We start from the raw sequence: 25,821 nt of genomic DNA on the forward strand, positions 1-25,821 counted from the left end.
TCATGCATCTCCTCAGCATCCTGCAGCGTCACCGGCGCACTGCCGTCAGGATCCAACAAGCAGATGCTGTGGAGAGCGTTGCTAGGAAGACAGCAGATCTCTGCCCCCTGCCGTCTCTCTCTTTATTCTCTCTTCTCCTTTCCGTCTCTCCCACCATTTCTAACGTCTCCTCTATTATTTCCTGTCTCCTCTCTATTCATCTGTCCCCTCCATTTCCTGTTACTGTATCTCCTCTAAAGCTCGGTCTTCCTCGTACACCCCTTTTGTCTTCTTTTCCTGATATCTCTCCTCCCCGTTCCCTCGCAAACACCCCCTTCTGTCTTTCTATCCTTTCCGCTGCCTCTCTTCTCTCCATAACTCGAGCATCCCCTCCCTGTCTCCGTCCTCTCCTCCTCTCTCACTGCCTTCTATACACACTCAGACCTGGTATGAGTGCAGGGTGACTGGGGGTATCTATGCGTGTGGGGGGTGACACCAATGGTTCAGCAGAACAGGATGGCCAGGACACCGTCCAGCTCCACACAGGAGATCCAGATGGATGTTTTAGAAGGACACAGTCTGCAGGTGAGAGCTTCCTCCTGTATTATATACACATATATAAACACATATATACACATATACACACACATTATATATATATATATATATATATATACAAATACATATAAACATACATATATATATACACATACACACACACACATATATATATATACATATATGCACATTACACATATAGACATGTATATACATTCATGCATGAGTGTCCATCTGCAATAAAGCATATATTCTACAAATATATAGAGAGAGATGGGGAACCAGGCGTTATGTATATATGGCTGCAGAGACCTACATTTATGTATATGATCTAGGATGGGTGGATTGAAGGATACGGGGAGATTGGCTATATTATTGGACTGTATGTACGGTTGGGGGGTGGGGATATATTTATAAAGAGCTGGAACCCTTTACAGCCTACGATTAATATACAAGTGGAGGAAGAAGGAGGCTTAAAGATGGCATTCGAACACAGCCTGGCTGTTGGAATATAATTCCTATCTGTAGATGGGTTAAAAAAAAAGAAAAAAAAACTGGTGAAAATGCAGCTTGAAGAGAGGTAAACACAGGGATGTATGGAGGCTGGGAATGTATCAGGAAGGTGGCTGTAGTGTAGTGGCGATGGGGTTAATTTAGGAGTAAGAGTCAGCCGGTCTGGTACTGTCCAAAACTGGTATAGTTTATAACGGGTGGGCGTAGGCGGGGGAATCACAGGGCCCGGAAAATGGCTCATAATGATCCTCACTTTTTTTGTTTCCGAAGTAAATATGATAAGTTGTCATGCCTTAAACTGTGAAAAACAAGGCAACGTAGGAAACTGTTATAAGAAGTTCTATAGCAAAATAGAATGAGTTGTAAGATAAATATGGGGGGGGGGGGTAGAAGTCAGAGTTTGTTTTTCTTTCTAGATATGGTATTGAGGATTAGCAAGCACTATAGCGGGGGTCAATATGGAGCAATAGGAGAAATTAAACTTATGTTTAACATGATGATGAGCCGGGCACCTACATTACTGACTTGTCGTGACCGATAAAATCAGGTAAACAAACACGAGAACCAAAAGCGATCAGGGTGCCCCCAGGTTATTCACATTGGCCGGGACAATCCTTTTATCTTCTGACACCCCTGATGTGTTGGCAGCGCTTCGAAAACTAGAGTAGAGTCAACCTCATCCCCGAGAATCCACGGGCCTTGCCGTGATTCATATAAAGCAACACGGGGTACATTATGGGCAGACTCGATCGTCGAAAGAATCCGATGGCAGATAAGAACCAATCGTTCCGTAAGAACCCACCGTACCTCTCAGTTATTACATTTTAAACAAAAAGTTAGAAAATACCTTGCGTGTAGGAGAAAGTTAGAAGGAAATTCTTTGAATAATGCTTTGAATGGTGATTTTGGTTTTGTCAGTCATTTTATGTGGACGGACTCAAACAAAATAGTGTAACAGTGTAACAGGAGCTCATGGGGGTACGGTTACTATGGCCATATGTTATAGTTTCATTCGAAGATGGAACCATATGGGGGTCTGACATTATAGATCAATACGGTGGTTTGTAAAGCGCATTATCACCATAGCAAACACTGGAATGATCCAATCAGCAGGAACATTTCATCGGTTGCTATGGTGATAAGACCAGTTTGGCACGAGTCACGTTTACATACCCTCTGAATGGGGTGAAATAAGCCTGTGTTTTTGGGGTGTTCCTGTGGAGGCCAAACACCTCCATGTAATCCATATTAGAATCAGCTGTATTAGTAAACAGTTTATTCCATAACACATAGTATTTTTGTAAACACAGATATCAGGATCGGGGCAGATAAGTCCTCCATTTTCTGGCCGCGGGCGTGAAACCTTACAGTCCCTTTAAGATGTTAACCCTAATTTTTTTTCTGCATTTGTAACATTTTCAGGCCAAATATGCAAAGAGAAAAAGTCGGTTCAAGCGTTCGGATGGCAGCACGAGCTCGGACACCACCTCAAACAGCTTTGTGCGACAGGTAAGCCACGCTCATCGCTGCTTTACTCTTTGGCCCGGTATCCGAGGCGGATCGAGCAGGCCGTCCTAGGCCCCGGCCCTGGTTACCATGACGCCCAGCACCAGGGAAGAGATGCTCCTACGTCAGGAGATGGAAATGACAAACGTTAATTAACTGGCTGGGAAAGAGGGAGAGACTAGATGGCGAGGAATGAAAGGGAAAGAAGGAAAATGGAGAAAAATAAGCAAATAAGCAGGAGGGGGCACGTAGAAAGAAAAAGATGGATATACTCAAAACATTAACCGTTTAGTTACAGGCTGCCCCCTGGCATTTCAGGAGTTAAGGAGTTATTGGAGGATAACCGTGTTGCATGATGTAGCCGTCCATGTTTTTTTGTGTGCCGTCTCTGCTCTGCATGGACGTTACTCGGTGTAAAAGTATTTAGAGAACGGCTATTATGGTCACCAAATGGCAGTAAATAAAATACTGGAAGCATTAATGCTACTAAAGGCTTGGGGTGATATCATTCCGACTCCTGTCACAAGGCTGTTTATTCATAGGTTAAAAAAAAATACCAGCTGTGTGATTGCCAACGTGAGTTTATTTGTGGTCCATCGGCTAATTTTTAACGGGCCGTTAGTACAATTGTGATAAAGAGGTTAGCCGTGTTTGTGTTGTTCAGCGCACTTCCCGGTGCGTCACTTTGTGTTTCTAGGTTCTCATGATACGCAGTGTTGGTGCGTTTTTAGGCATCTTTTCGGGTGTTTAAGCCTCTGTGGCCTGTGATTCTATGTGTTTTTCTGCGTGGACAGCGTGGTTGTTGGCGCGGCTGCGTGGAGCCTGTGTAGCCGTTGCTTTATGTGCAGTATACGCTATTATGTATGGTTGTAGGGTGGGTCATGTGGTGCTGTGCTTTATTTTTTCCTTGTGTGTTTTACCACGCTATTCTATTTATGGAGCAGGGAAAGATCTCTGGCACTCTTACTGCAGCCTACTGGGACTCCCATGATTCTCAGCCAGGCTGTCTGAGCCTTTACAATATAGTAGTGAATAGCTGCTAGAGGTAGCTTACACCTGGGGTATATATATATATATATATATATATGTGTATATACATACACACACACACTGGGGTAGTGACAGATGGCTTGTAGTTGGGGTAGGTTAGGGCTGTCCTTCGGGACGGAGTCTCGAGCAGCTGTTCCCTGGTTGCTTGTTCTTGTCACGGCGTATTGTTGAATTTTTCAGGAGAGGCGGCATAGCCTTGTCTGCTCTCTACATGTGACGGTTGGGTTTCCTTTTGCGTGTTTCATTTCGGTGCCTTGCTTGTGCGATATTGTGCGCAGAATTCACATTGTGTTATTTACGTTGTGCTGGACATGGGTTGGCCAAAATCAATCACAGCACCTTTTAAGCACCATTAGTCTGTAGTCTGTAAGAGAATAAGCTTTTCATTTCCATTACACAGCAGTGCCTGATGTCAAAGTAAAACGGACAGTCGTTTCCCATCAGGCCACCTGACTGGAGACTTGATTTGGTTGCTATGTAGATAAGACAGCGTTCCAAACTTTATACAAATATCACATTTAATACGTAACCCCCCCTATGTTGCCTTTCTGGACAAAGCACTGCTGTCAAACACAGCTCGTAGCTCATGGCTGCCTCCTGACGTTGGCTTCCATTGCATTTCCCATTCCAGCGGGTTTTGGTTACCGTCAGATGAAATGCTGCCTGATACTGGGGAGTCTTTAAATATCAAAAATATCTCTTAATTATCTCCTAATTCTTCATATACTGCTGTCAGGAGGCAGTAATGAAATACACGAGGGGTTTTGTATTCTGATTGAAAACTGCTCTTGGTACTTGGTTGGGGGAAAATATATTTCCTAATAAAAACCAGTAGTTTTGATGTCTAGAATATGAAGCTCACTTCCAGATCGAGTGAGTCTGCAAAGCTACCCGTTGGCACTGAGAGCTTTAGGAAAGAGGTAAAATCTTAAGACTATGGGGCAAACCTTGAGAGTTCACAAGTATGGGGTGCTCACTAGCATCTTAGGCGCACTTGCTAGTGAGCACCCCAATAACTCAGTGATACTTCTGGGAGGTAAGCATCGAAGCAGTGTTACTACGGGACAGTAAGAGTGTCTGTTTATTCATGGCATGCTGATATACTATAATACCGTTTCATATTATTTTACTAGCTCTTATTTGCAATGTTTCTGTTGGTTTTGGGAAGATTTGTTGGTTTGTTGTCATCGCCAATTATTAGGAAACTGAAAAATGAGGAATCAGGGCACGCCAATGTATACCTGCCACCTACCCTGGGCTTGGTGACTGTGAGGTCATGGGACCAGAGTCTCAGGGTTAACTGCACTTTTCCCGCTTCTCTTGGACATTGGCCATGCGGTATATTTTTGGGCATGTACACTCTCAGTGGAGAAGTAGTTTGTAATGTATGATGTCATTAGTAAAAGCACAGGGGAGAGAACTTATTTCAAAGAACTTTATCTTGTATTTCACAGCTTTTTTTACATTTAAGAAAGAAATTAGGTTTGGCATTAACAAAAGTTTTTTGCCATTGAAATTATGGGAGCTTTTCCATCACTCAGCCCCCACATCATCTCATTTGCCCCTTCAGCCACCCCAACTGCTGCCTTCAGCCTCATCTACCCTTTGACCCCCCATATATCCCCTCACCTCTAACTGCCCTGTCATCTTCCTCTTTGGCTACCTCAGCCCTCCAACTGACATCATCAGACATCTTACCCCCAAAACTGCCCTCTTTCGCTACCTTAGTCCCATCTGACGTCTCACCTCCATCAGCCCCCATCTTTCTCCTCTCTCACTAACTTCTCTCTTCAGCCACTTCAAACCCAAGCACCCCTTCAACCACCTCATCCCAACATCTACCCCCTTCAGCAACCCCATCATTCCCTTCACACTCACTTTAACCCTTTATATCCCTTAGCAATCTACCATCTGCCCACTTCAGCCCCATCGACCCCTGACCTCAAACTGCCCTCTTTAGCTGCTTCAGCCCCAAGTGCCTCTGCAGAGGCCTAAGCCCAAAACTGCCCTTTTCAACCACCTCAGCTGTAGTTTGGCTCTCGGAAACTACCCGACGGATTTGCGTGACCGTGGTTTCCATTATATTTCAATGACAATGTATATGGTTGTCAAGTAGATTGAAATTCTAAAATACAGCTTTGTTTATCTTTGGATGAGATGAGAGCAGACGTCCCTATTCCACAATTCCTTTGTACCATTCTACAATAATTTGACAGGGTAATAAGTATGTACACGTGACATGCCTGTCACGTAGCAGAACATGCTTTGATTCCATGGTATAAAAAGGTCACACTCAGTTTAGAAAAGTACGTGAATTATAATTATGTTACACATGTACATCTTGGTGAATGCATACTTGCCTAGTGTCCCTTTTTTGGGGTCCAAATCCCTGATGTCCCTTTCTTCTAGGAGCTCAGAGTGGTGTGTGTGTGAATCAATGTTTTCTTAGTCCATAAAATTACAATAATGTGTATAAAAACAGCAGACAATGTGTTTGTAAATAAATTGTGTCCATAAATACAACATTCTTCTTTTGTGTTACTCAGTTAGCAATGGGTGCAAGGTCACAAAAAGTCGTGTGTTCTAGCCACACACGCCAAACGAAATGTTGGATGCAAAGGTAGGGCAGATGATCCGGAGTCGGAATGAGCTGAGCCAGAAACCTGCCCTGATGGCAGATTCCGCATGCTGAGCCATGATCAAGCCGAGATAGACCTGCCCCACATTAGACCTGTAATGCGTGTAACGAACCTAATGGCAGAGCGGCCCAGCAAACCCAGTCCTTGCCATGAGTTGAGCTTAGAGCCCCCACGAGCCGTCCATCTATTGCCAGGAGGCCTTTCAGTGCTTTAATTATAAATGATATATTTGTTTATTATATAGGGACCTCCTTCCCATGTATATGTCCTGTTGTGGATCTTTATGGCTGCGTCTCAGAACATCTGACTGTGTATAAGTGAAATCAGTATTTTACCGTATAGAGCGTTTGGATGTGTAATTTGGGGTATATGATAACACCTTGCACATGCGGGTAATAAATAAATAAAAAATCATTAACAGCACACGTTATCAGTGTCAGTTTCAGAAGGCGTGCTCGTGAAAAAAACGACGCTAAGGATTTAAGCCCCCCAAATGTATTTCTCTGTTATGGTCCTATGAGAAGCCCATTAAATGTAAAAATAGATTTTCTTTCTTTTCCAGGAGAATGTCTTCCTTGTAGCAGCCTTTGGAATGTTTTAATTAAGAACAAAGTGGATGATTTATTAGTTGCAAAGATACAAACACACAGCTCGCCGCAGCATAGAGCTGCATGAATCTGATGCGGTACGGTGGTCTCGGGTTATACACAATATTCCCCCTTACATTCAGAAAATATCAACTATTATCTGTAGTCGATTACCAAAATATGCACCATATTTGTTAATGCAAATTAGCATTTCAAGTATGTGATAAATCTTTATCTCACTAAAATAAGTGTGGTTTATTCACTGCACTAGGTTTGCAGGTTAGGTTGAATATTTTAGCTGATAAAATTTTCCGGGACCCGTTTGACCCGGAAAGTTTGACCAGAAGTTTGCCCGGTCGGTGAGCACTGCTTCTCCGGTTCTCCTGGCCCGAATCCACTGGGTTGCGGGGTCTTGACACGACCTGCTTCCTGCCCCTTTTCCATTTAAATGGGGGTGTTTCCCGCTGACATTGGCGGGAATGCCCCTGACACCAGGTGGGCAGTCCTGGCCGCGTCCCGCAAGGGAAGTTCCCAGGTATGGACATAACGAGTAGTATGTAACATAACAATATGACGTACATAAACAACAGATGAGGAGGGCCCTGCTCAAAGGAGCTTACGATCTAGAGGCATGGGGCACACACGGCTTATTTCATTATAATAATTTAGTATTACCATCTCTGGCCACCAGGGTCAATAATCCTGCTTGTGCGAAGGTGATCATGTATTATTGTGTGCTTTATCTACCAGTGATCACTATTTTATATATTTTCAATAGAAGATACCCCCTGTATCTGTATATACAGATATAAATTACAATTGATATGCTTTGGGAGAAGTAAACAAGGTGAGTTGCCTTAAACGTGTAATTGGAAAGGCTGGAGAGTGTTACGTGTGATACTTGTGACTTAGTAGAGTGAGTGACTGCCATTGTGAGTGCACTTTATGTCTCTGATTCGTGGATGAGTAGGTCTGTATTCTGTGATCACTGTACCTTAACATATAGATAGGCATGTGTATCCGGTGTCAGGAGTTGGTATGTGGTGTGTGTGTTGTGTGTGTGTGTGCATACAGTCTAATCGCTCACTCCCACTCAGTATCCCTGGATTAGCCATGTCCCCTTATAGCCCCGTGTCGGCCTCCATGCTCCTGTTTGTGTCTCTCCATGTCCCCTGAACACTGCTAAATATACCCTCCCAGGTTGCAAAGACTGCAGGATTTCTGTAACCTGAGCCTGAGGCTCCGGAGAAACCTCTCCGAGGAGGGGAGCAGAATGTCTGCTCCAGACCCTCTCACCAGGGTTGCCTCCATCATGGATCCTCCACCCAGAGTCCTGCGCACTGTCTTGGTGAGGCCTTTTTGTCTTTAATAAGTTGAATCCCTCTAGTTGCTTCCTTAACATCTGCGTCTCTCCCCCATAAGTTTGCTGTGTAGTTTTTGAATGCTTGTCTTTTTTCTCTACCTAGTGGTTGCCTAATACTCCTTCCCATCTACTTACTCTCAGAAACCATTTTCCTCTGTGTATTTCGGACCAGGGGCTCTTGCTGTTGTGATTCTGCATGTATAGTCGCCTGTGGGGATATATTTAGGATTTCCTTTTTTATACTTTGCTACTTGTGTGCTCAGTGGCGTGTTATGAATGGGGTATATATCAGGTTGGGGAGATTGTGCACTGAATGCTCACAACCATGTTAGTATCTCTCTATTACATGGACTGAGTTGTATCTCTGGCTTAGTGTCATACATTTAATAATCAAAATATATAATCAATATATATATATATTATTTTTATTATATTATAAAAATAATCAACATGGTGGTGTGGCATGCTGGTGGCCACATAGAAACTCTTTTTGTCCCGTTGGACAGGGATGTGGTATAATGATATTAAATGACTGCAGAGAAATATGTTATTGCATGGTTAAGATAACTCGCTGTATAAACCGCTAGTACAGAGTAATGTACTTGCACACTACTGAAGCCTAGTTCACTTTATTTAGGAGCAGATATGAACCACTTGGCCATTTTATTTTTGCCCCTTGGAAAATAAGAAGCATATACGATCCTTGGCTTGTCTTATGGCCACTGTATATAAAAATCCCTGCATTTTATTAACTTCAATGTCTGCTGGAAGGTTGGTCTTCATATGAACAACCTTTTTAGTGAAGTCATTTTTATTTCATTACTTTTAAGCCTCCGGCACGTGATTTTATGACAGGATGACCTGGCATCTCCCCTCATTCTTATACCTTTACCTCATTCCTATGTACTTGTGTTGAATCCATTTATGTATTTTAATGCCACTGTAATATGTCTGTGCAAATCTCCTGCAAACTTCACAAGTTACGTTGAAGTAGTGTTTTGTTATAATTGTTATCCTTTAGGGGATCACTTAGTGTAGATTATCTGTTTTACGTATGTATACTCTTCTGGAACTGGGGCATGTATAATTACACATACATACTATACGCCGATCATCCATAACATCATGAACACTGACCGGTGAAGTGAATAACACGGATAATCTCGTTATCATGGCACCTGTCACTGGGTGGGATATATTAGGCAGCGAGTGAACGCTTAGTTCTCAAAGTTGATGTTAGAAGCAGGAAAAATGGGCAATCGTAAGGATCTGAGAGACTTTCACAAGGGCCAGATTGTGATAGCGAGACGACTGGGTCAGAGCATCTCCAAAACTGCAGCTCTTGTGGGGTGTTCCTGGTCTGCAGTGGTCAGTATCTATCAAAAGTGGTCCAAGGAAGGAAAAGCTGTGACCCGGTGACAGGGTAATAGGCGGTCAAGGCTCATTGATACATGCAGGGGAGAAGGCTGACCCCTGTGGTCATATCTAACAGGCGAGCTAATGTATGCATGTCTGCAACAGGTAGACATTCCTGGTGGAATCAGAAAAATTAAATCAGAATCATGCAGAAGCTGCGGTTTAATGTTGGTAGCTATAAAATTATGCGCTGCGACAATAGACGATGGATGCTTGGAGGTCATTATTTTTGGGCAATTAAAGGTAAGCAGGCAATGCAAAAAAAGTAAAACTGGGTGCTGGGTTTTATATCTAGGAAGAGAGAGCTGGTTCTGTCACTTTTACTGATCTCTGGTCAGACCTTTCCTACAGTGTTGTGGACAGTCCTGGAGACTTCATCCCCAGAGGGATATTCTGGGTTCAGATGAGGGCAACTAAAATGATGAATGGTTTGAAGGATGAGAATTATCAGGAAAGACTAAGGGATCTCAAAATTGTATAGCTGGGGGAATGAAGAGAGATCTAACAAAGTGCAGGAACTGTTAGAACACAAGGTCGTAATCTAAAGCTAGAGGGTTGCAGGCATAGACTTAATGTAAGGAAGTTTTATTTTACTGAAAGGTAGTAGATAAGTAGAAAAGCCTCCTAGCAGAAGGTTAAAACATGGCTATCCTGAATTAAGGACCAAGGACTGATTAAGGTTTGAGTCTTTACAGCAGGAAACACTGTCTATATGGGCTGAATGGTTCTTATAAGTTTTTATGTTTTCTTAAGGGTAATAAGCGTTACTTTAAGGATCCAAAATAAGGGGAATGTGTATCATCGTGAAGGAGAACTCAAGAAAGGGGCAAGGAGAGAGTTAATGGAATATTATCTTTATTTCAAGGCGGAATTGATAAATATATTTTTTAGTATTTGAAATGAAAAAAAATGCCATAGATTGAGCATAATGCGCACGTGCATTTTCTAATGCATGAGTAAAATGTGCGTGAGGAGAGGCAATATGCAAAACTGAAACATGGCATGCTCTAAGTTCCATTGTTTCATTCCATTCCATCCCAATGGTTGACGGGCTTCCATAGGTTATGATCTGTGCTTCTGTTTGACCTGACACAACCTCCGCTGCTGGCATAGAAGCCCCGGCGGAGGTGGCGAGCTGCAGCAGAGGTTGTCTATGCGCATGGCGCAGTCCACTGGTTGTCATGAAGACAAGACTTTGTCCAGCTCTGTCTGAGTAACCATTCCGTAACACGTGACCCCCTGAGTTCTGCATACGTTCTAAAGAAACTGTAAAGTTTAGAAGAGATACAAATTAAGAACTGATCAAGAAGACCGGACCGTGCATTAGTACAGGCCTCATTTTTTTCTCCTTGTATTTTGCCCGGATGAAGACCCGCAGTGCAGGGTTAAAAAAACACACGCGCATGCAGAACTTTTTCTGCAATAGAGTGGATTTTTCCATTACATTTAAATAGAAACCAAGCAAATTACAAATGTGAATAATACAAAAAGGTGAAGACCTCAGCCACTGAATAAAATTATCTCTATCAGCCTCTGTGCCAAGCATCCAAGACCATGTACAGCAGTTTGTATGCTCTACTACATAATGTAACGTTCCTTCAGCTGTCTAGTCCTATTCGAGTTGAGGTGGAGGTGCGTTTCTTTTATTGTTGAACCTGGCAATTTAGGTAGGACTTGAAGAGTCGGCTCCCGAGGTTATAGATACTGTGTATCGCAGGTGGGATAATAGCAGGAAACGCGTCGCTGTGTTTAGCGTGTTTAGAGAGGCTGTGTATTAGACGAGGGTGGGACCGGCTTTCGCAGATGTAAATGAAGTTGCGTGTTACAGACAGACACATGTCTTCATACATCACTGTCAGTTTTTACTCGCTAGTTTTCCTGGTTTGCCCGCCACCTGTCTCTAGCCCTCCCCGGATCAAACTGTCAGGGCCGCTGTGACCTCAAAGGGGCTGGACCTGGCCGTCGGCAATGAGATCATTACTCGGGGAGGAAATCTGTGTGTAACTGTGTGTTCCTGTCATTGTGTACATTATACTCTGCGACGGTATCTAACTATCACCGTTAGAGTTGCTTAATATTCCGGAAGTGCTATATGGAGCACTGACTGCGTGTGTGCGGCCGAGTGAGGAGCATATTGTTAATGTAATATGGTCCTATACACATCAGGCACAGGGTGAGGGCGTAGTAACGCAGCATTCGCTGTCAGGAAGGGGTAGTTAAAGACAAGAAGTTATCAGGTACAAGCAGCGGTCTCTCCATCGCTGAATTTAATTGGAAATGTACGCTTATGACCTCGAACATGAGGTAAGTGCTGTCTGTGTGCTCAGCTCAAGAGGCACTTTCGTTGTACAGTCACATAGACAATTTTGTGTACAAGCTTTGCCATTTTTCTGCCCCTTCTGCCCCTTCTTGCTTAATCCAATGTGTCTGTTTCTATGCACCACTCATATTCCGTTATCACACATTCCCCACTCACTCTCATTCTCACACTATTTCCCTCTGCCCTTAATCTCACCCTAGAAACTGCATTGTATGCATCCAACCCTACCATGCTTCCCCTATATGAAATATGATGCATACTTAGTGAATAAACCCCTTGTCTAATTTTCACCTGCCTTTCCTCATTTTTCCTATTTCAGCACACGGCCCCACAATCGCTGGCAGTTTTGCTACCTTATTCCCGCTAGCTATTTTTCTTCAACTAATTTTCTCTATAAATATCACCCTCATTAATCCGCTATTCTCTTCCACCCGCTTTCTCTGTGCGGTGTTACTCCTGCAACCCCCTCTCTTGTGGTTTTGCTGGTACGTTCCATGCTTCAGACCCCCTGCTTCCAGAACAGCTGTTTTCCTTGAGTGTTGGCTATGTTAACCCTTCTGTAAACTTGTGAACAAGCCGTAATATCTCTCTGTGTTGTCTCCCCCAAGGGGTCGGCAGAGTCCTATACTAGTCGTCCGTCGGATTCAGATGTATCCTTGGAGGAGGACCGGGAGGCTCTGAGGAAAGAAGCAGAACGTCATGCTCTTGCACAGCTTGAAAAGGCCAAGGTAAGAAGGTACCTTAAAACCCAAAAGGGTACAAAACCCAAAAGGATACATGACAGTTTAGTACAACTGAGGACCTGCTGTATCACCTGCTTTGTATTATTATCTATATTATATTGTCATTGTAACTCGTCCTGTTTCACTGCGGCATTTTATAGGAACGTAACAAACTTTTTAAGACCTTTGGCCTAGAAAAGTCATAACAGGATCACTTCTTGCCTTCAAACAGACAAAGCCTGTGGCCTTTGCCGTTCGGACAAATGTGGGATACAACCCATCCCAAGCCGATGATGCTCCAGTGCAGGGGATGTCTATCAACTTCGACCCCAAAGACTTTCTGCACATCAAGGAGGTAAAACGAGGAACCAGAAGAGATTGCTGAGGAAACCCAAAATATCTGTTCAAAAGCATAATGATAAAAAAGATACTATTTAATAAAAACAGAATGGGGAGCACACAATGACATAACTACAATGTGTGCTACTCAATAAGAGGTGCCAACGTTACTGAGACATTCAGACCACCCTACTTTTTTACAATTTAACACCTCATTCTGTGATAACCGTCATATTTATCTTCCACCATATCCTTGGTCCCCCTTCTTGTGAAATTCCTTATCATTTTCCCTGGCTCTCAGAAATATAACAACGACTGGTGGATTGGACGGGCTGTACGGGAGGGCTGCGAGGTTGGATTTATCCCGAGTCCTGTGAAGTTAGAGCACATGAGAATGCTTCAAGAGCAGAAGATGAGACAGAGCCGACTCACCTCCAGGTGACAGCACCTTCCTATAGTCTTGATTTTTTTGAGTATTTATTATTGAGTATTATTTATTAAAGTTCCCTCCTAGTCCCCCGTTTTTCCTGAACCTTCTCTTTTTTTTAAATGTTGTGGTTTCTAAAGCAATTCTATTATTACATATTGCAGTAAATCCATTGGGAACTCAAACAGTTTAGGTGATGTGGTCAGTGGAACGCGCAGACCTACTCCACCGGCTACAGGTGAGACTATCACACCGCACCCCAAAACATGCACTTGCTAAACACCTTATCTTATATACACAAGACACACTGACAAAGTCAAGAAACTGGTAACTTTGAATCAGAAAAGGTGATGCCAGTTAGGAATAGGGTATTAAATATACCGTGGTATGTAACATGGGAGAAAGGTCCAGCTGAGCAGTGGAATGTAATATCTGCACTGTAATTATAACATAGGGTTGTAGTGTTCCCTTTGTTGGACTGATCTAAAGCCCTCCAGTTATCACACTTCATTCATCATCTTTTCATGCACTGGGTCAGACTTATACAGAGTAATTCTGGTGCTAAATGTAAGGAAACTGGCATGGACATTCTGTTGGTTTCCATGCTGACTGCTCTAGATTTAAAACTTTGCCCTAGAATTGCATTTTTAAATATCTTTATTATACCCTGTTTTATTTTCTCATTTGTCCCTTCATTGCATTCACATTTTTGTGGCTCTTTATTCTTTTTTATGTCATCTTTTTACCTCTTTAAATTATTTTAAATTTTTCTTCCACTTGTTTAATCTCCCTTTTCTATCCTGTTTTTATTATTTAGATTTTCTTGTCCATCGTTCCTCCCTTTCCTCAATGCCTTAATTAATTTTCATGTTACCCCTTCTATTCCTCTTTGTCCCATTCAAATCTGTTCTCATCTAAAGTTCAATTTTCACCTTTTTCAAAATGTTCTATATTCTGCATATGTAGCCTCCCTCTTTCTTCATCAGTTATTACATCTCACGTTGATCTCACGTTACCTTCCTCCGTATATATATTTACCATTCAGGGTCTTGCAGTTGTCTCCTTCTCCATCCCCTTGTGTATTTCAGCTTCTTTATCTTGCCTTTCCATTTTCCATACCTTTATTTGTATTTTGTATATTATTATTTTGTCTTTCTCTCTCACATTACCTTTGGTACCTACCTCCATTCCCCTTTTCCCTGTTCCTTACTTTCCCGTACCCCTCTTCTCCAGGTCCCTTGGAGTCCCCATTAGTTTATGATATAGATCACGTTGATTTAGAGTATGAGGAGACAGAACCTCAGGTTGCTCAGAGAACACCCCTGAGCAGTACGGGGAGTGTGACCACCCCACCATCTACCACCAAACGTGTCCCTTTCTTTAAGAAGGTAACCCTTTTACCCCAACTGTTTGACTAATACCTCTCACCCTGCAAGGTTTGCTGACTGTCCTAAAAGCTCACATGTTGCTCTCTATATGGACTCATATTTATCTGATTTAGAAGTGCAAGCAAGTTGTCGGATCTGCATGAAACAAAGCAATAACTGGGCGTTCTAGTTGATGAACAATTAAACCGTATTTTCAATGTAGAAAGTCAGCAGAGTTCATAATTAAACCAGGCAGTTTCTCATCCGCAACAAATACACATGTGCAAGACTAAATAAAAAATATGCTTTGCAATGGCCCATTTGTCTGTCCATTGAGTTTTGGGTTTGCAGAATTATACAGTGTAGGGGATATACGGTGTGTGTGTATATATATATATATAATATATATATATATATATATATATATATATATATATATATATATAATGTGTGTGTGTGTGTGTGTGTATATATATATGTATGTGTATATGTATATATATATATATATATATATATATATATATATATATATATATATATATATACATTACAATTAAGGTATGAATGTCTAGTCTAGTCTAGTCCCCCAAATAGTTATATTGTTTAATGCAGTCATTTCGATAGGAGCCAAGCTTCTATTGACTTCAGCGAATTGTACTTTACAGCCATAGAGAGAAGGATGAGAAGACAGAAGTCTCATTTTCTAAAGGAAAATATGAATAAGTAAAGAATCACTGCAATCATTTGCATGCATTAAACAATACAACTATCTGGGGGACTAGACTGTCCCTTTAACATTGATTTCTACAATTACAATTTCTACAATACTTAAATGTTATTGCAACAGTAAACAACCCTGAACTCACAGCAGATTAAAACCTATCGCATTCAATACATTTTAGTATTAGGAATTTTCATCTTGATTTTTGTAAATATGTATATATTAATATAGCAGAGCAAGTGTTTTGTTGGATTTTACATACATGATGGCATGTATCTGAGCATGCATGTTTTGCTGACTATACCAATAACATGCATGGTTTGTTTTTTCTATTTTTTTATTTCTCTCTTTTCACTCTGTCATTTCCTCGTGTTATCCTCCCTTACTCGACACTTTTATCACTTCTTTTTCCCCAACGCATTTCACTTCCAATGCATTTCACCTTCTCTCATCTCCGCTCATCCATCGTTGTTCATCTCTCCCACAATTTCTTTCTTGATCCTCCTGTACTTTCTTCCATCTGTTTCGTATGATTCTGCCCTGTAATATCTTATGTTTCCATCACACCCTTTCTCCATTCATCAAACACCACATACTTTCCTTTCTTTCAATGTGCTAGCCAAGCAGAGGCAGAAGTCAGTAAGTAATTATCTATCTATATATCTATCTATCTATCTGTAGTGACTTTGTTTGGTTTATTTCCTAAATATTGCATGTTGTGTTGTGAGGATGTATAGAAATGTTATGTGGGTATTGTGTTGCTATACAGTGTACACATTACATTGTGATGGGGTGATTGGGGGCATATAATAATAAATACTTTCTCTTGCAGACAGAGCACATCCCACCCTACGATGTGGTTCCCTCCATGAGGCCAATCATTTTAGTGGGGCCCTCCCTGAAGGGATATGAGGTGATATTAGAGGGGGACATTATCCCCAAAATAACCCCTATCTCTGTCCTCTTACACCACTGCTTCTCCCTCTTGCTCTATTTGGCTCATTTTTTTGTTTCAATCTGTTTTAAATACTGTTCTTCCCGTGTTATTTTTCTACTAGACTTCTTTATATCATATTATTATTGTTATTTTAAAGAAAACATCATTTTTTTCGTTCCTTTCCACTACCTTCTCCGCAGACTGCTTCTGTGTCCCTGTCTACTTTCCCGCGAGTCTGCTTCTTCTCTTGCATCTACTTGTTCTTGTGTCTTCATCCGCTTCTCTCCACGTCTCCTGTCTTTGCCCACTTATCCTTGACCCAGGCCTTCCCTGCACTTCTGCAAAAGGGTGGTGCCTGTGGGCACACCCTCTCAACCGATTGGACAACACGATAGAGGCTGTCCCTGTATTCTGATAGGCCAGACAAATGTGGAGAAAGAGAAGTGTTTCTGCACCTCTCTTTCTCCTGGAATCTGTCTGCATTATTCTGGCCTATAGGAGAAGGTGTGCCCAGAGGCCCCGCCCAGAAGTGTGCGGGAGAACTGGTTCACAGACAAGTGGACAAAGTCAAAAGACAGTTGGAGAAGACAGAAGAACAAGAAGAGGCAAGAGAAGAAGAGTAGCTGCGGAAAGGAGACTGGGGCACAGAACTTGTCGGCAGAGAAGGTAGGGAGACTTTTTTCATTTAACGTCTGTCCCGCTTTGTAGCTGTATTTTCTCTTTCTTTTCTCTCATTCACACCCTGTAATTGCATTGTTTCCTAGCCTGTACACTTCTTCGCCCTCTCCACCACCTTGATTGTATATTTTCTGTCCGCAGGTCACAGATATGATGCAAAAAGCTTTGTTTGATTTCCTAAAACATCGCTTTGATGGAAGGTATGAAACTTATTATCTATAAATGACAAAATAGATGTAACTCTGCATACAAACTGAAATAGCTAACCATCCACGAAGAGGTGCGGATGCCTAAATATGGATCCACAAATTATGTTTAACAAAAATATTTTTTTATGAGAATCTAGTGCTACAGTGCCACTTATAACACGATTTTATTGTGCATAATGCTTAGCTGTTTATGATTTTAATTTGAAAAACTGTTATTCTCATCACATAATATGATTCTCTGTGCTCAATCGTGTGGTTTGTTTCTACAGAATTTCCATTACCCGGGTTACCGCGGACATCTCTCTTGCCAAACGCTCAGTGCTGAACAATCCAAGCAAACACAACATTATGGAACGATCCAACACACGTTCTAGTCTCGGTAAGATTCCACGACACAAGAGGGGAGAAATGGGTTAAAATGACTGGGCTATAGCCATGGTGAGACTACTTGTGGGACTAGAAAACCGTGGCAGCAAGACCATGAGTGGTCCTGACTGTGTGGCTTTGTGTTTCGTTGTGTGTCAAGCTATTGTGAGAAGAGCAGTAATTGTTGTTTTATTAAGTCACATGGTCCTAATTTGATAGAGATCTCTGTTGGCAATAAGGATAAGAAATGTGTTTTTAATTTAAGCTGTTTTAACCATTGAACCAAGAATAGGCTCACCACGATAGTCTGGGCTATTTCCCAAGATCCTCTCTTAGTGGGAATGCCCCTGTTTGTGTATACCCTAGTACCCTCTCCTGCCCTAAGTGCCCATCTTCTAAGAATATCTGGTGCCTAAACAATTGTATAATGATGGGGAACAATTGTATAATTGTATATTGTTCCTTATTGTCAAGCCCCCGGTTTCTCCATCAGGACATTTTTTTTTTGTTTATCTGAGGAGGTCTGTAAGGTTTGGGCAAAGTTAGAATTTCAGGGGGGAAAGGAATACATTTTGCTCTTTGTGTTTGCGTTTACTCATAGGCATCTTCAAGTACCTTGAACACAAGAAGGAAGTATGATTCTTACATATTATTGTAAAACTGTTTCCCTCTCTTATTGTCTCTGTGATGTACTCTTATCTTCCTCAGCGGAGGTGCAGAGTGAGATTGAGCGCATATTTGAGCTGGCCCGGACTCTCCAGCTGGTAGCCCTGGATGCTGATACCATCAACCATCCAGCTCAGCTGTCCAAAACCTCGCTGGCACCAATTATTGTCTATATTAAAATTACCTCTCCAAAGGTGAGTGGTGCATTGAACATAGAAATAAGAGTCTTAAGGGGAACACATTATATTATTATTATTATATTACAAAAAATGATATTCATTCAAAAGCGGATTTCAGAAAAATTCCTCGAAATGTTTTTTTAATTTTTTTATTATAATGAACAGTCCCATCTTCCGGCTTTCTAATAAGACCGGCAAAATGATCTTCTCAATTTACTGTTATATTCATCCTTCTATTCTGTAATTGCTGAAAAGTTCCTTTACCGAATGTTATACCTCTTGTTAACCCTTATGCATGCCTGTGATCTCTCTGTCCCAGGTATTACATAGACTTATAAAATCCAGAGGAAAGTCTCAAGCTAAGCATTTAAACGTGCAAATGGTGGCGGCAGATAAACTAGCTCAGTGTCCCCCGGTAAGTGTTTGCTTCACCAAGGGGCAAGATTTTCTGTTTTGTTATATATTCCTTTCTTGTTGTGACTTAAACTTCTTGTTACCTGCATTTCATATATTCTTGAAGAACACAAGATATTGGTTCTATTTATCTATTTGTCTTCTGTCTAAAAATTATTTGATCTGTGCTAAATGAATATGCGTTTGAACTTCCGGTAAATGTCAGCAGTGACACCTACCAGAAGGGGATGCCCGATCGCCTGATCGGACATTCCGTGAATGATGGCCTACCGGCGCTCGCAGCAAGCGCTGTTACACACAATTAGCAATGCTGGCTTCTACTGACATGGGAGAGCCCAGGCTGTCCCTGCCACTGCAACAAAGTCAAGACGTAACATGTACATGTTTTAAACGACATACAGGTACATCCTAAGGGGACCGAGGTGGTTAAATACACAACAATAACTCAATTGAATTGTATTTCCTTTGATAAATACAATTTCTGGGAAATCCTATAGACGGATACAGCGGCCTCCGCTAATATTGGCCCCCGTGGTATATATGAGCAAAAAAGACAAGACAAAAATGGTTTACTGACCGCAAGTTCAAGTTACTACCATGGCCATCCCCTTCCCTGACCCCATAGAAAGGCGTGAGGTGAACAGTAGAGGAGCGTCGACCTCGAAATGTGAAGGATCTGGAGAGCTTCTCTATGGAGGAATGGAGTCAGATCCCTCGCCATGTATTGTCCAACCTCATCAGGCATTATAGGACAATGTTATCTCGGTAAAGGGAGGTGGCACAAAGTATTGACTAAAATGCTGCCAATAATTGTATCACGCATAAACTTAACATTTTAAACACTATACAGTATATGCACCTGCAAAAGCCACAATTGAAAATTATTATATTCTAGACCCCGAAGGTCTTGCAAACCTAGCCTCACGATCATTAATGCTAACTTTGCCTTGAAAATGCCTTATTTTACTAAACACATTTCTAAGCACAGTAAGAAACAAGCATTTGCTTATCAATGCAACAAACAGGAACGTGGATATGCCCAGAATCTGCCAGCCCGTACGTCCACATTAACTGTTTCTGTCCACAGGAAATGTTTGACATCATCTTGGATGAAAACCAATTGGAAGACGCCTGTGAACACTTGGCTGAGTATCTGGAAGCTTACTGGAAGGCCACTCACCCACCCAGCATCAACCCACCCAACCCACTGCTCAACCGCACCTTAGCCACAGCAGCCCTGGCCTCCAGCCCTGCGCCCGTCTCCAACCTCCAGGTGCAAGTGCTCACCTCGCTTAAACAGAATATGGGCTTCTGGGGGGGTCCTGGGGAGTCGCAGATACCCCCGAGGGTGGATGAGCATACGGTGTAATTTGGTACGAGGAAGCTGCAGAGTGCAAACCTTTCCTCTTACAGAGGCCTGCAGGGCACCGAGCTCATATAATACCTTCTGATTTATTACACCCTCAATGGTTTCATGAAGTTATTATTATCCAGGCAGCAAAGGTGCTAATAGAAAGATCCTTGCACATTTTCATAGCGTGAAACTGCTTGGCAATGTGATATTTTGCAGACACTTGCACCCTGAAGGGGGTTAAACGTGTGTGTGTCTGGGTACTTTGGTGAACCCCTTAATATATTTGCCGCTGGTGCCTTCTTTCACCTTGGCCTCCCAGCCCCCCAAATATCTCCAAATACCTCCTGACATCAACGTCGCCTATAATGAAACTTCGTTCTTGGGGTTGACGGCTGTGCAGAAGATCCTGAGTGAGCTGGTAATAAACCGGGGGGAGACGCGCCTCTTAGTAACCGTTTTCTGCAGGAGGTGCGCTTTCCCCCAAAATGATCATTTATGTTTTCATTCTTTTGTGATAACTTTTAATCAATTTATTATTTGGCTTAGATGATAGGTATCGAAACGTCCTTCTATAATAGACAATATAATAATTTAGCCGTGCTTTCCAAAGGTAGCATGCTTTTTTTTTTGCTTAGTTTAGTCTGATTTGATTCTGTTCTGGCACATTACTAAACCGAAGACTCGCGCAGAAGATGGAAGGCGTACAGTTCAGGGTTCTTTTGGTAAATGTTGTTTTAGCTTGGCTAACATTAAACAAGCTTGTGTTATGTTTACATGATTTTCATTAACTGGAAGTAAACTACTGGCATTCGATTAATTGAATGGCGGCATCACTGACAAATTTGTAGAGCGGATTTAGTCCTTCTATAATAGACAATATAATAATTTAAATCAATTAAATCATTTTATTTAAGGCTTAAATAAAATTTTGCCTCAAAAAAGGAAAACAATCCTTCTTGACTCCAAATGACAATCTGATAACTCACTGGATAAACGAGCGATACCTAATTTTGTCTTTATAGTCAAATATATTCCTGAAAGGTTTTTTTTTGCTAAAAAGGCATCAAGCCCATAATTTAAAGGCATCTATCAAATTTGGCAGGATAGTGTATAAAACAATAATGAGTTGTGTTTAACATTATAAAGTGTGTTAGTAATGAGTAAGTACGGTGGGACATATGGCTGTATCAGATTATATGAAATATGGCGGCGCTATATTAATAATATTAAAGCACTGTCGACTAAACCAGTGTAAATGCTTGAAACTGTAATGGTTTAATCCCTAATTGTGTGTAATCGCACATTGCATGCAAAACACAGTTGCTTTTATTCTGTTTGGGTTAAACCCAAAAAAGTTTAGAATGCAGGAATTCTGTCCCGTGCGCTGGTATTTAACCCGTTGTGCCTGCTATTTTTATTAACCTATTTTGTATATGTGCATGCATGTAACGTGTGCGCTTCTGTCTCTGCATGCTTTGTCTGTTTTACTAACCAGGGTCCGTACTTGGTTCACGGAGAGCTGAGGACAGAAGGAGGTGACCGAATGGGTGCATATGAGGGGCATCTGCGAAAGGGCCAGATGGGCTCCCGTGTCCTCTCCCGTCATGACACGCTGGAGTCAGAGACGCAGGGCAGCCGGGACTCTGCCTATACAGAGCCAGGAGACTCCTGCATGGACATAGAAACGGACCCTTATGAAGACCCAGAACCCAAGAGCCAAGGGGGCAACAATTTCCAAGGAGGAGAGCGTGGCCGGCTCCAACGTCAAGGTTCTTGGGAGGAGCTGGGTCCAGATCAGGAGAACCTCCAGCAGAGGAAGAGGAGGGAATCCCCAAGGCCCCAGGGGAAGGGCAGAGAGCAGTACTGGCACGAGGGGGAGGGCAGAAACAGGGGCCAGCTGGACAGTTGGGGGAGGGATGTGTGCATTCGTTAACAGCCACTGCCATACTACCCCTGGAATTAAAGGAAGGAGGCATCACACACCGCGGTGGTCACAATCATGTAATGCACACCTTCGTTAACATACCATTTACATATGCCAAACATTTGTCACGCAAGTATTCACAAACCCTTTTATCACTCCATCCTCAACCTCCATTCTACTACACTACTTCTATCACGTCTTTCTACAAGCACCTCGATGCTTGTGTCTGACGCAACCCCGATACCGTACTGAGCATCATCAATGACCCTTCGGCTACTTATCTTCCCTCTAACCACCCACTGCATCAAAACGGACCTGAGCGTGGCGCTGCAGCTTCCCTCCCACCTTCTTCCTATGTTAAAGTCCATCCAATCCCCCCCCCTGTGCTTGGTTACAAGATGCTAGACGTTCTCAGAATGATTCCTTCCTTGCACAAACATGGCCCGCTGGCCGCGCGCTCCCTGACCAACCTCTGATACTTCCTCGCGGCACTGACTGCCTTCTCCAGGCTTTAAAGAGAAGTAACTGATCTCCAACTCAACGAAATCCTGGAGAACAGAAAACGCATAAACTGAATGTATTAGCCCCTCTATATCAGAGCGGCATTTAATGATAGACGCCGAAGGACTGGCCGCCGATCTGTAGCCGGGATGATAATGCCAGTCTGGTGTCCTGCCAGAGTGTAAAGAGTTAAAATTGGTTGATGTATACGTTGTGCCTGCCTATACCAATATTTCTGCCTGCTTTTTTATGCTTCTTAGTAATTTATGTTCATTATACGTACCCTCGGGGTAAAACCTTAATTCCTTTCAGCCTTTCGAATGCACAAGGCGTTAGTTGTTTAATAATCTTTTTCCTTACTCATTTACAGTTCATTTCAGACGGGTTACCGGTGTTGGTTCGCATATCCAATGTCTTGATGCCATTGATAATGTTTGGGAAAAGTGCAGATAGTCTGCGTATTTAGTTGGTAAATATGTTCTATAGAAAAAATGCAATGCGTAGATCGTATCACCACATTACATTACGAAAAACAGCAGAAATATAGCCCAACTGCATCGAAACCTTTTGGATTTAAGTTCCAGAGAGACATTTTAGATATCACGGGACTAAAGTATTCCTAAAACTACAGCTTCGAAACGTTACCAACCTCTCCAGCCCCTGTATATAATTATACGAACATCCATACATTTACACACGCTTCTTATATGGCATGGGATTTTCCTCTATCTCAAACGTCATGTATAATTACATCAGGCAATATAATAATTTGCCTAAACAAGCATTAAGACCATAAAAAAAAACATCTTTCCAAATATTGTATTAAAAAAATGAAAATCAGATCAATAAAAGAGTAAAGAATATGAGAATTTAAAGTATTTCAATAAAATGATTTCATTTACTGAAATTGGACTAAAATTCTGACTCACTACCCATTAAAAGCGTCCACCTATCTGTGTATATATATATATATCTATAGATATATATATGTCTCTCTATATATCTATATATATATATAACTGGGCACAGAGGACAACCATTGTCATTAAGTGTATTATGTTGTACAAAGCTGCATATTCTGCAGACTTTTCTTGCCAAAAGTGTTGATTATTAACCCACCTGTTATTATATCCCTATATATCCCGATGTAATTTACCACCTGTAGGGTTATCGAGTTTATCGTGATTTGTTACACCGATAATAACCTGCATTTATCATTCTTCACTGATTTACATTCTACTAGTTTTGTAATGCCAGATATAGACTTTTCCAAACTTTTCCAAAGCAGAGAATTCACATCTTAAACTTTTTTTTTATTGTTCCCTGACTTTGTGATGCGATAAATCGTCAGGTTTACTAGTTGGTCCTAGAACTTTATATACATGCGCAGCCTGCACAGGGAGGAGAACATCTCCTTCGGAAGTAATTCATCCAAGCTATTACCGTGGTATCATTAAATATATAGAATCTTTCACGTGGTTCTTTATAACATTTATTTTACTCGAATTCAGGAAGCATAGAATAAATATTACTTTAGCTCACGGTAGCAGCCATTGCTTTTTATATTCAGTCAAACTAGCTTGTTGCTGGGGCCGCCACAAAGTCTTTATGTTCTACATAAGTGCCATGAACTACGTCAGATTGTGATTAGCACTCCATGGGCCATACATATCCGTTCAAGCCCCTGACCCCTTCTATGGGAAGGGATCTTACCCCGGGGGCGCTGGTGCTGTCGCTATAAGGTCTGTGTCTCTGAGCTTTCCATCCTCACCTGAAACCCAGCAGGCCAACAAACCCCTGATCTTTCCCATCCCATGGCCTTGAGCCTTAGGCAGTCGGCGATGCGCCATGATGTGTCGGTGATGCGCCATGATGTGTCGGTGATGCGCCATGATGTGTCAGTGATGCGACATGATGTGTCGGTGATGCGCCATGATGTGTCGGTGATGCGCCATGATGTGTCAGTGATGCGACATGATGTGTCGGTGATGCGCCATGATGTGTCGGTGATGCGCCATGATGTGTCGGCGATGCGCCATGATGTGTCGGTGATGCGCCATGATGTGTCGGTGATGCGCCATGATGTGTCAGTGATGCGACATGATGTGTCGGTGATGCGCCATGATGTGTCAGTGATGCGACATGATGTGTCGGTGATGCGCCATGATGTGTCGGTGATGCGCCATGATGTGTCGGCGATGCGCCATGATGTGTATATTGAATGTACCATTGGATGAATAAACCACACATCTAAATAGTTAATGTGTAGCCGGTTATGGATGCCTTCCTGAAACAGTCTATTTTGGTTTCAAGATCACATGAAAGGAGCTTTTTGTGTGCGTGTGACGGGCCGTGGGGAGATTCACAGCAGCCGCCGACGCTTTGATATGTCAGTGTGAGAGCTTGGCAGAGATGGCAGTTTCGTGCCCATCTAGAAATAATACCCCGTAAAATTATAACATTTACGTAAAAGGCCAGCGGCAGACAAACACATGAGGCTGGTGCTCGTTTTACTCCGTTACTCCAGCAGTGAGCAGTCTCAATTTACCCAAAATCATAAGAAAACAAAGTACTTTACTTCTTGTGAAATAACAATAAGTGCCTGCTTGGATGTGAAGTAGTTATACGGCGGGCCACTGGTCTGTAATGTAATGCAGAATGTGTAACGTACACAATACTAGGAACAGCGGTCCAATCAGCAGGGCCGTTTCATTGGTTGCTATGGTAACAAGTCCACTTTTCAAACTTTGCACCAGAGTCACTTTCTAAGTAGTGCACCCCTTGGCACAACGTGGCTACCAACCCATCATGGAAATCGAGTCTCTTGGTGCTGCACATGTTGGAAAGCGAAGTTGATATTTGTGTACGGAAGGGGAGACCAGCAGGGGTGGCCAGAGTTCTCCATAAAGCAAGGCGTGATTCGTACACCTGAAGCTTTACTTTATCTATCAGGTGAAATATCGATAAAATATACAAATGTTATGAATGTAGGAGCTCTGCAGATGTAAAAAGACATGTTTTATGTGTGCTGAGACTGACCCGGTGGGATTGTCCTAGAGGGAGGCTTTGCCAGGAGGAAGCCCACC

General features: G+C 42.2%; 2 protein-coding genes across 4 annotated transcripts; both read left to right on the forward strand.

The window, feature by feature from the left end:
• The first annotated feature begins 237 nt into the window (after positions 1–237).
• CACNB1 (calcium voltage-gated channel auxiliary subunit beta 1) lies at positions 238–21,083 on the forward strand. 3 transcript variants are annotated; one of them, XM_053453913.1, is made up of 13 exons: positions 238–564; positions 2,473–2,559; positions 12,540–12,659; positions 12,886–13,008; positions 13,294–13,430; positions 13,584–13,657; positions 14,653–14,807; positions 16,340–16,420; positions 17,264–17,322; positions 17,601–17,710; positions 18,406–18,557; positions 18,862–18,957; positions 20,044–21,083. In XM_053453913.1, the coding sequence occupies exons 1-13, from the start codon at positions 478–480 to the stop codon at positions 20,323–20,325; spliced, it is 1,563 nt and encodes a 520-aa protein (XP_053309888.1). In that variant the 5' UTR covers positions 238–477; the 3' UTR covers positions 20,326–21,083. The 3 variants fall into 3 exon arrangements, with proteins under 3 accessions (XP_053309888.1, XP_053309889.1, XP_053309890.1); XM_053453914.1 differs by lacking the exons at positions 238–564; positions 2,473–2,559 and adding an exon at positions 8,052–8,180; XM_053453915.1 differs by lacking the exons at positions 238–564; positions 2,473–2,559 and adding an exon at positions 11,698–11,915.
• Positions 21,084–21,659: 576 nt separating this feature from the next.
• Positions 21,660–22,393, forward strand: LOC128471926 (voltage-dependent L-type calcium channel subunit beta-1-like). The gene has a single exon (XM_053453923.1). It carries the CDS (start codon positions 21,854–21,856, stop codon positions 22,241–22,243), a length of 390 nt encoding a protein of 129 aa, XP_053309898.1. The 5' UTR covers positions 21,660–21,853; the 3' UTR covers positions 22,244–22,393.
• Positions 22,394–25,821: the final 3,428 nt, after the last annotated feature.

The sequence above is a fragment of the Spea bombifrons genome, chromosome 13 (assembly GCF_027358695.1).
Source record: "Spea bombifrons isolate aSpeBom1 chromosome 13, aSpeBom1.2.pri, whole genome shotgun sequence".
Lineage (NCBI taxonomy): Eukaryota > Metazoa > Chordata > Amphibia > Anura > Pelobatidae > Spea > Spea bombifrons.

What these genes read in the sequence shown, in the direction of transcription:
- LOC128471926 (XM_053453923.1), top strand. Translation starts at nt 21,854, where the DNA reads ATGGGTGCATATGAGGGGCATCTGCGAAAGGGCCAGATGGGCTCCCGT.
- CACNB1 (XM_053453913.1), top strand. Translation starts at nt 478, where the DNA reads ATGGTTCAGCAGAACAGGATGGCCAGGACACCGTCCAGCTCCACACAG. An exon ending in CACAGCTTGAAAAGGCCAAG is followed by an intron (nt 12,660 to 12,885) that starts GTAAGAAGGTAC and finishes GCCTTCAAACAG; the next exon opens with ACAAAGCCTGTGGCCTTTGC. An exon ending in CAGAGCCGACTCACCTCCAG is followed by an intron (nt 13,431 to 13,583) that starts GTGACAGCACCT and finishes TACATATTGCAG; the next exon opens with TAAATCCATTGGGAACTCAA.